The sequence below is a fragment of the Cucurbita maxima genome, unplaced genomic scaffold (assembly GCF_002738345.1).
Source record: "Cucurbita maxima cultivar Rimu unplaced genomic scaffold, Cmax_1.0 Cma_Scf00006, whole genome shotgun sequence".
NCBI lineage: Eukaryota > Viridiplantae > Streptophyta > Magnoliopsida > Cucurbitales > Cucurbitaceae > Cucurbita > Cucurbita maxima.
In genome coordinates, this window is record NW_019272022.1 from 5,544,483 (window position 1) to 5,554,676 (window position 10,194).

Below are 10,194 nucleotides of genomic sequence, written 5' to 3' on the forward strand. Positions count from 1 at the left end.
GGGGGGATGGCCTTTTCTATATATATAACAGAAGAAGTGGAGATAATTACTTGGGGATTTGTTTTAATCCGTTGAATCACGTGACCGGTATTGCCCTCCGATTTTAATTCGTGGATTTCGATCTCTACTCTAGAATGCTGGGTAGTGTTTATGAAAAATCTTTGATCCAGGGGCATGAGATGATTCAGATGGGAATAATTTGGATTGTAAATAATATCTTATCGATGATTTAATTTAATGGGCTAAGGATCAAATTCGATAATTGACTAGTCTTTTGTTACTGACCGAGAATGAATTAGGATTTCGACTTCATAAACTTACGACGAACCATCCTTAGATCCAGAAATTTTGTGTTTAACAGATGGGGAAGTTGTATAATTGTATCATAGGATTGAGTCACACGTGTTTTTCCATAGATCAGTGGGGTGTGAACTTGAGAGCATGGTTACATAAAGAAATTGTGGAAGGAAATGTCGGAAAAAGTTCTAGCTGTGCCTTTGTTTGTGGTCTTGTTTATTTGTCATCTAAAATGAAGTTAGCTCGAGGTTAGAAAATAAAAAATGTTGTGGATCTTTCAATGGTTGGTGGTTTGCAATTGGTAAAGGATAATTTGAGCGTAGATTTTTTACCTGATCGATTTATTTGTGAAATTTTTTTATTTGATCAGCCACGGAATTTCGAACTGAAATATTTGTATCAGAACTTTTCTTGATTTTCTTGGTTGCTTGGTTGTTTTTTGCAGTGTTTCTTTTGATACAGTTGTAGTTTTTTGAACGAAAAAGAGACTTGATGGAAGGTTGATTGCATTGCACATTGGATGCAGATTGCTGATTGTAATGTTCTTGAAAATTTGAAATATTTACTTAAACTTGATTTTTTCTTGCCTTTAAATCCCATTGTTTGTTCATCCTTTTGAGAAAGTCTGGGGGTTGTTTCTGTTAGCTGGAGCAAATTCATTCTCTCCCAGAGTGTGGTTTGACACAGTGATGCGTCTGTTCCAATTATTAACAAAGCTAAATGGTACCTGGAGAGTACTCTAAAATGATGCCGCAAGCGGTTTATAATGTTGAACTAGTCAGTTCTACGAAGAGCATAAAACATGAGTTATGGCCTCTAGATGCAATCGATCCAGTCCAAGCAAAGTTCCCATGCTGTTTGGTTTGGACCCCTCTTCCCGTTGTCTCTTGGTTGGCACCCTTCATTGGCCATGTTGGGATTTGCAGGGAGGATGGAGTCATATTGGATTTCGCAGGATCAAATTTTGTGAATACCAATGATTTTGCATTTGGCCCTGTTGCAAGATACCTTCAACTTGACAGAGAAAAAGTAAGTCCATAGTTAGTTTACACAAATATTTGACGAAATTAGATTCCTGTTTCCTGACTAGAATGCAAGCTGATTGAAGTGCATAAATTTCACTTAGCAACTTCAATGAAAATTGTGATGGACCAACCAGGAATATTGTTCACTTAGAGAATGCGCTTTTTACTGCTTCCTCGTTAGCTGTCTCCCTTGGGTGCAATGCCATATTGTTTCAAAGATGCCCATCATGTTCTCTCCTACACTATTTATTTTCTTTGTAAACCGTGTAAAAGTTACCAATGGATCCCTAACAGTGTATGGAACCTTATTTTTTGTAGTGTTGCTTCCCAACAAGCTTAGCTGCGCATAAATGTAAGCAGGGCTACCAGCATTCACAATTTGGAACAGCCATTACCTGGGATGATGGCCTACAATCAAGTAAGCGCTATCTCGAGCATAAATCCTACAACCTTTTCACATGTAACTGCCATTCCTTTGTCGCGAATTGTCTGAACCGCGCATGTTACGATGGATCGATGAGTTGGAACATGATAAATGTAGCAGCTCTAATTCTGTGGAAAGGGCATTGGGTTGATGGCATGTCAATTGTAAGATCATTCCTTCCCTTTGTACTGGTGGTCTGCATGGGCATTGCCATGGTTGGGTGGCCCTTCTTGATTGGTCTGTCTTTGCTTTCTCTCCTGTTGGTTGGTTGGTTTATTATGGGTACTTACTGTATAAAAAGCTTGTTGGAATGCTAGATTTGGTGGATCATAGGATGTTCAGAATGGCTCGCCCCATTCTTGCTTGCAAGTTTGATAGAATGTTTGTTCATATTTTTCAACGTTGTACTTAAAGCAACATTGTTCATATAATGAATGGAAACATACTATGTTGATGAATTCGTGAAATTTTAGCTGTAAGATCTGTTCCAACGGAAATAAAATTAATTTAGAAGTCCAAAATCTGGTCTTATCCCAAAAAAAAAAAAAGAAAAAAAAAAGTTTGTCAATTTAATATTTTTGCAATAACTCGACCATCTTATCCAACAAATATGTGGCAAATTGTGTAAGACAAAGATTTAAGAATGATCCCTTGGAGCCATTGGGCACCGTAATCAGCCGACTCGGCCTCGTAAATTCCCCTATCCGATTCCATACTTCGAGCATCCAAGTTATCAATACCGAGTCAGTCGAATTCACCGTCTCACGAATTTGTGTAGTTGACCGTTTACTTGTTTTCAATTGTGGCCATAATCGTGCGCTCTCGGCCCTTCTCTGGCCCCATTTTCTGCTGTTCCACTTTCTTCACTCGAATCATGTCGTCGAACGATGCGGAAACTGTTCGAAGGGATCGGATTCTCTCCAGCAAGCTGTATTTTGACGTTCCTTCTTCAAAGGTACTGGAGGAAATATTGGTTAATCCCCGTTCTCGTATAAGCTGATTCCAGGTTTCGCCTGTACCCATCTGTATTTTCTGGATTTTGGTGAAAACAGGTTCCGGTGATATATTCTTCATCGTACAACATCTCATTTCTTGGAATAGAAAAGTTGTAAGTGACTGGTGATCAATTGTTTTGTAATTTTTTTTTGTTCTGATTGTTTTAAATTCATTGAAGATGATGTTTGATTGATAGATATCTTTTGCTTGTTCTTCTGTTTTCTGCTTTGCTTATGGTTCTCTATCATGCGTAGTGAATTGGGTGCTGTTGAACATGCCGGGAATGCCTTAATTTTCAATTCCTCTAATAAACCCATTTTAGTAATTTACGTCATTTGATTTTAGTTGCCTTCCTTGAAATCTCTTCTTTTCTTTTTTCTTTTTTCTCTTTTTTTTAGCTGGTAAGTTTTTACTGGGAAATCCTGTCTGTAGGCATCCATTTGATTCGAAGAAATGGGGTCGCGTATGCCAATTCCTTGTTGCCGCTGGAGTAATAAGGAAAGATCAAATCATCGAGCCTTTGGAAGCTAAAATGAACGATCTTCTTGTGGTACGTTTCCAAATTCCTTCTTTGCAATGAGTAGTTTGAAACGTTAGCGCTGCCTTCCTCTCTCTCTCTCTCTTTTTCCATGAATTCTCAAATTATAAATCACTAACCAGTGTTGTTATTACTTATTCATTGAAGAAGTCTATCTTGGTAATTATTATTCACGTAGGAAGATTAAACTAACTCATTCACGAACTTTAGAAATTCAACAATGAAGCATATTCTCACTGGTAATATTTGATCAGGTACATACTGAATCGTACCTGAATAGTTTGAAGAACAGTTTAAACGTTGCCAAGATTATTGAGGTATTGTATCGTATCATATCTTCTTGCTCTGTGAGTTTCTCTTGTTGCCCTTGTGTGATATTTTGGATTTGTTAAATGTCATTGGCTGTGATGTAGTGAGTCATTCATTTCTTCTTGGAAGTGGGATTTTCGTCGTATGGTATGGGTCGTAGACGTATGTTCTTAGACTTTAAGACAAAGTTGCCTTTTTGTAAGAGATTGTATATGCGTTGAGTTGAATTAGTTTTCCTTTCTCAGATTCTAGTTGTAGTCGTGCAATTTAGACTGATCTGAAATTCTCAATGTAGGTCCCTCCTGTTGCGTTGTTTCCTCATTGTATTGTCAAGGAGAAAGTTGAACGTCCATTTCGTAACCAGGTGAATTTTTGGAACTCTTTTCCTCTACCCTTTTCCATGTTAAACTTAAAATGGGTTGTAATTGTTGTATGCTGCTGCAGGTTGGAGGGAGTATATTAGCTGCAAAAGTAGCAAAGGGGAGAGGATGGGCTATCAATGTAGGAGGTGGTTTTCACCATTGTTCAGCAGAACAAGGAGGGGGATTTTGTATGTATGCAGATATTACTCTGTGTATACACTACGCCTTTGTTCAGCTAAATATATCAAGGTAAACTGCACCATGATGACCTAAAGGAACTCGTATAGTGTTGAGTTTTGTGCATAGCAATTACTAGTAATAATTAACCCTTATCCTTGTGATACGTGACGATTGCAGTGTAATGATTATTGATCTTGATGCCCATCAAGGAAATGGCCATGAAAAGGATTTTTCCCATGATAGTATGGCAATTTATTTTCCAGCAATAGCTTTTAATTTGCTCTCTTTTTAAATGCTAATGGTTTTTTCTGTACTTGCAGGCCGAGTATATATTCTTGATATGTTCAATCCAGAAATATATCCATTTGTAAGTTACACTGTTTTGTGTTTGCCCTCGTGTTAGTTCTTTTTAGTGCTGTTAAGGCAACTCAATTTTCTATTTCCATCTCATTTCCAAATTCTCTATTACCATTTTACTCGAGCATAAAAGTTTTGGTTGACTCTCTCTCTCTCTCTGTGTATGTGTGTACATGTCAGGATTACGAGGCTAGGCGATGCATTAATCAGAAAGTTGAAGTCGTTGTAAGTAATGCATGTTATGGAAATAGGCGTTGTTTGTTTCTCTTCTTGCCTGCATGTTTCATGGGTACAATTTCTCATGTAGAGTGGGACCACAACAAGTGAATACTTGAAGAAATTGGAAGAAGCACTTGAGGTAGCTTTTCTTCAATTCATTTTTTAAAATTTAATTAGATTTTACTCATTGTGTCAAAATATTGAATCTTCTGTTTTAGCCTTTATTTTTAGGCTTTCAAGTTTCATGCAATTGAATCATCTCCTAGCACTCTTCATCTGGGTCTATAACACTTGGTGTTGGTGAATGTGCTACTTAATTTGTTGTCAAGTGGTTGCTAATTTTCATCATGTTAATGTTAGGTTGCTTCCACTTCCTATGATCCAGAATTAATTGTTTACAATGCTGGGACTGATATTCTAGATGGAGATCCTCTGGGTTTGTTGAAGGTAACTGTGCCCCACAAGTTTATTCTGCAAGAAGTTGGTTCTTCTTTCTTGATCATTGATCCTAGTAAAAAAAAATTAGCCGGTTGTCTTGTTGACTTATATACACTAATTTGCAGATTAGTGCTGATGGAATAGCTAGGAGAGATGAGAAGGTTTTCAGATTTGCTCGTGCGAGGAGAATTCCCATTGTAATGCTAACATCAGGTCCTTTTCCCTTGCGTGAACTTGTCACGAATTTACATAATTATGACAAGTTTTCAGATTATCTCCTTGAACAGCTCTTTACATCTTTCTCATTTTCATTCGTCTTCTATTCTTCTATTGCAAGTTATGTTTGTCCCTCAACAATAAAGTAAATTTTTTATATCATTTTGTGCATTACCTACATCGTAATTTGTGAGATTTAAATGACTAAGAGTATGGGTATTGGATATAACATTTATTGTCTGAGATTATTTTCTTCTCAACGATGGAATATTTCTTGGTAGTATGAAACATTTACCTTGATAATGAGAAAATTGTTCTCAAAGAAGATGAGTTCTTGTCAATAGGAAAAAGTCTTGGTAAATCTGTAAAGATTAGAAATTGTCCTCGGAACCTTATGATTGGAATTAGAAAACATTGTGGTATAATACGAAATTGCTGAAATAATGGAGCTTACTTTCGCCATTTCGTATCATTTTTTGATGGATCGACTTTTATCTTATTTGAGAAAACATCTCATTTTCTCTACTTCTAACTTAAAATCGATTTTTTATTCCTATCAAAATTTTGACATTTTATCTTGTTGCTCATTTTCTCTATTTTTCTTTCTTATTTGATGAGGACATGCATGAGATGTCTTTTTTCCTTCATATCTAAAGATCCCAATTGTGCAGCACTTTTCTCATATGTATTTAATAAGATATTTATTCTATCCTCAAGGAAAAACTTAAAAGAATAAGAGAACTCTGGGGTTTGCCTAATGTGTGGTATAGATATAATGTTGTTGGTGTAAAATAAATAAAATATAGAAAAAGATGCCTAGCAATGACAAACTAGATTACTGTGCTAATGCAGATGAAATGTATGTGCTGACGCTTTTTTTTGTTTAACTTCATTGTAGCTTCTTGAGGTAATGTTTATTGACAGACGATTTTTAATTTCCATTTTTCAGGCGGTTACATGAAATCTAGTGCTAAAGTCATTGCTGATTCAATCGAAAATCTCTCGAAGCAAAATTTAATCGATACAGGAAGCACTCCAGGCAGAATGTAGTCATCAAGTGAGCTATTTTGTTTCCTGTTTTATTTAGCATCATGAACCATTTGGCATGGCTTTTCTGTGATCTCATGTCTTGTATGAAAATGTACAAAGTTGGAGCAGAACTTTGTTCGGTACTATATGCATGTCCTCCCATGTCGGAGACGCATTAGATTAGCTTATACTTTGGTAATTACTCAGGAATGATTGTAAGTACAAGAGCAAAAACAAACCTGACTGTTCAAGAATCCAATAACTGCTGCACTGTTCTTTTTAGCTCTCTTTGACCCGACATTGGGGAAAATATAAGTCGATATTAAAGTCTGCCTTTGTAGAACTCTTGACCATCTGAGGTCATTGATCGAACCCATGGAAATTGAATAATCAAATCGTTATAATGTAATATTGAACCTAACCATTAAACCTTAGTGCCCAAAAAGGTTCGTATAAATAATAAAGAGTTTAGGGAGAATGGGTTCAAGCTATTGTTGTCACTTGGACAAGATTTAATATCCTTCACCGTGAGAATAGTCAAAGTACGTGTAAGTTGGTCCGTGAACCTTAGTTTTATGATTTTCTTTTAATACTATCATGTACACTTCTAGTGAGCACTCAAGTTTTTTGGATGTGAGTGAACTTGTTCTAAGTTCTCTGAGTGTCTGGATATAAATATCATCCTGGCATCTGAGTGTCTGGATATAAACTTTGTTAAATTGATGAACATCTAAATTCTATTATCTGTATTTTTATGACTACTAGTTGGTACCTAGATAGAAGCTTTTAGTTTCTAGCCACCCTGAGTGGGTCTTGTGGGGCAACGGCTTGTAAATAAAATAAATGGACTAAGAAAATGAGTTCAAACTTAGCATTGAGATTTTATGAATCTTCTTACCTGCAAGACCAGACTCGAGATAGGAAACAAGGGTTTTGACAGTCTTATAGGATGAGTCAAGATGGAAAAAATGTATTAGCGGTGAGGGCTAGATATCCTTTTGAGAAGTAGGTAACGAAATTCAAGGAAATCAGTGTGTTAGAGCTGGAAACAGGTTAGGCTGGGGTGGAATCCAGGGCAGTGCGACACGAAGTCCTGGTAGGATGAGTGGCATTGAGTTTGATTGGAGGCAGAGAAGACAGTCATTATAAGCCCCTTCACTTTAGACCTTCCCTCCCATGCCTCTTCTGAACTCCCACCAACTCAATCTCTTTTCCTCACTCTTTGGTTTCCTCCAGAATTGTAAAACTTAAGAGGAGAATGAGATATGTTAGAATAAGAAACAAAGCTTTGGTCAAAGTAAACAGGCTTCGGAGCCTGTGTTTCAGAGAAACAGAAGAAAGGAGGCTGAACCAGAAATTTCTGGATTGCAGAGCATGTTTAAGGCTGTCACACACCACTCTTTCTTATCTTCTTTTTCTTTTTCTCAAGCTCTGCATTGATACAACTAACCAAGTACTGGATGAGGATGACCCCTTATCACTACGCTTTATCATATCAAACACCCAACTTTATTAATACCCTCTCACTATTAACCCATTTTACACCCTAGATTTTATTGATATTCTTTCTATCCTTCTCTTTTCTTTTTTCTTTTTTCAGGTTAAAGTGTGAGAAATCCCGCAAAGAGGAGGTAAGATCACGCAGGAGTTTGTTATACATTTCACATGATCCACGAATCTCCACCTTTTTTGCCTTTCCAACGTTTGCCACTGCCACATTTACATTTTAGCCCTCTCTCTCTCTCTCTCTCTTATGCATTATGCAATTTGAGTCTGAAAAGTCTGAATCCACACAGCTGTATAGGTTTATAGAGTATATTTTTATCTGCAAGTGTTTGAGCTTCTGTTAGGGATGAGTAACATTGATGAATTTAGGCTATATTTCATAGTTCCAGACTATATACAAAATCTTACCTTTTTATCCAAATGCCCTCTGGGCATTGAAAAATGGGAACTTTTATGAGGTTTAGAATTTATAATCTGCCGAAAGTGTGACCTTTTTTTTTATCCCCCACAGGACAGGTAGCTGTTGCAGCAAAATGGAATGAACTGTATATGAGTATTTGATAGATAAATAACAGTGTCGGTCAAAGCCCACTAATGAGTTTTTGTGTTGTAGCTGCTGCTACCTCAAAGATTTAAACGTTTATTAAACACAAAATTGAATGTTCGGGTATTTTTTTTTTTTTTCCAAAAGTTGAATAACTTTTTAGATACTAAATTACGATTTAACCCTTTTGTATAATTAGAATAATTGGAAATCCCAAGGGCATGGATGTCAAAAAGAAAACTTGGGTTGAGAGCCCATCATATATATTTATATAAAGAGAGATGAATCCATTTTCCTTGAGCTTTGTCTCAAATTGCAGTCTCTTCCTTACAGAAAGAGAAGACTATATAATAGAGAAATACATGTAAACTTCATATGGTTTGTAATGGCAATGGAGAAAACGTCGCCGTTGCAGGGCTTAGAGGCAGAGGAATTTCAAGAACTTGAACCTCTCATTCAAAGTTACCACAAATTTGAGGCTTCTCCCAACACAACCACTTCCCTTATTACCCAACGCATCGACGCTCCTCTCCACGCCGTGTGGCCCTTCGTTCGGAGCTTCGATAATCCTCAGAAGTACAAACACTTCGTCAAAAGCTGCAATATGTCAGGTCACCATTCAACTCGAAAACTTAAATTTTTATATATTATTGCTTACAAATTTTTTAAAATTAGATTGGGTTTAGTATATTAAATTATTCAAGGGGATTTTTTAAGGGTTTATTTATAATATTTGAACTTTTTGATAAATTTAAAAAATTTCACTATTGGGCCATTTTTAAATGGGTATCATCTATCTTTGTTAAACAGCTGGCGACGGCGGGGTCGGCAGTATCAGAGAGGTGACGGTGGTCTCCGGCCTGCCGGCGTCCACCAGCACGGAGAGGCTAGAGATTTTGGACGAGGAGAAGCATATTTTGAGCTTCAGGGTGGTCGGAGGTGAGCACCGGCTGAACAATTACCGATCAGTGACGTCGGTGAACGAGTTCAACAAAGACGGCAAAATTTACACCGTGGTTTTGGAGTCTTACATCGTCGACATACCGGAGGGGAACACCGGCGAGGACACCAAAATGTTTGTCGACACTGTCATTAAGTTGAATCTTCAAAAACTTGCTGGGGCTGCCATCGCCTCTCTGCATGGACATGAATAGGGCGGCGGCGACTGCGCCGGGGACCCTGCCGGCGTAGATTAGTGGTAGGTCGGTATGTTTTTTTTTGCAAGTTGAAGGTGATTTTTCGCTTGTTCTAATTTAATTTATTGGATTAGTTGGGAAAAGAGATAATTAATATGATTCTGATTATATATTGGACAAATATTATGTCTTAATTTATGTATTATCAATAAATATTAGATGGAAAACCTTAAAGTAATCGACTTTAATGTCATGGTTTTTACTATGATAATGTGAATTTTGTAGACAATCCTATGATCATAATTTTCATTTTAATGGTTTATTGTTTTTCCTTGTTTTTTTATTTATTTTATATTGGAAATGATTTAAATAAAATGCTGTATTAATTAATTAACTTAAATTAAAAGCGAAATAAATTAAAGTAAATGTAGTTGGGATAAATTTATATAAAAAAAATTATGATAAATTGATAGATGAATTAAATGTTCCATATGGGCCAAAGCAATGTACTAAAGATGCTTTTCACATGCAATTGAGTGATTTGAACATCATCATAGCTCCATTATTGATTTTTTTTTTTTTTTTTTTTTTTTTTTTTTTTTTTTTTTTTTTTTTTTT

General features: G+C 36.4%; 3 protein-coding genes across 10 annotated transcripts in view; all 3 read left to right on the forward strand.

The window, feature by feature from the left end:
* The window catches only part of LOC111481240 (protein REVERSION-TO-ETHYLENE SENSITIVITY1), a 3,092-nt gene extending 888 nt beyond the window's left edge, over positions 1-2,204 (forward strand). Inside the window, exons 2-4 of one of the 6 annotated variants that reach the window (XM_023126638.1) lie at positions 743-833; positions 922-1,326; positions 1,641-2,063. In XM_023126638.1, coding sequence (XP_022982406.1) covers positions 1,018-1,326; positions 1,641-2,063 — 732 coding nt within the window. In that variant the 5' untranslated portion in view covers positions 743-833; positions 922-1,017. Of the gene's footprint in view, positions 1-729; positions 1,327-1,640 lie in introns of those variants that run through there. The other 5 variants (XM_023126639.1, XM_023126637.1, XM_023126640.1 and 2 more) reach the window with 5 other exon arrangements.
* Positions 2,205-2,382: 178 nt separating this feature from the next.
* Positions 2,383-8,740, forward strand: LOC111481226 (histone deacetylase 2). 3 transcript variants are annotated; one of them, XM_023126616.1, is made up of 15 exons: positions 2,383-2,701; positions 2,799-2,854; positions 3,175-3,292; positions 3,535-3,597; positions 3,885-3,953; positions 4,034-4,200; positions 4,309-4,373; positions 4,452-4,498; positions 4,669-4,713; positions 4,796-4,846; positions 5,068-5,154; positions 5,271-5,358; positions 6,311-6,418; positions 7,991-8,021; positions 8,408-8,740. In XM_023126616.1, the coding sequence occupies exons 1-13, from the start codon at positions 2,621-2,623 to the stop codon at positions 6,409-6,411; spliced, it is 1,038 nt and encodes a 345-aa protein (XP_022982384.1). In that variant the 5' UTR covers positions 2,383-2,620; the 3' UTR covers positions 6,412-6,418; positions 7,991-8,021; positions 8,408-8,740. The 3 variants fall into 3 exon arrangements, 2 of the variants coding, with proteins under 2 accessions (XP_022982384.1, XP_022982385.1); XR_002718002.1 differs by lacking the exon at positions 8,408-8,740 and having other exon boundaries at positions 5,271-5,342; positions 7,991-8,338; XM_023126617.1 differs by lacking the exons at positions 7,991-8,021; positions 8,408-8,740 and having other exon boundaries at positions 5,271-5,342; positions 6,311-6,652.
* A 57-nt stretch (positions 8,741-8,797) lies between these two features.
* Positions 8,798-9,755, forward strand: LOC111481246 (abscisic acid receptor PYL2). Its single transcript, XM_023126648.1, has 2 exons — positions 8,798-9,051; positions 9,251-9,755. Exons 1-2 carry the CDS (start codon positions 8,826-8,828, stop codon positions 9,592-9,594), a joined length of 570 nt encoding a protein of 189 aa, XP_022982416.1. The 5' UTR covers positions 8,798-8,825; the 3' UTR covers positions 9,595-9,755.
* The last annotated feature ends 439 nt before the right edge of the window (positions 9,756-10,194 follow it).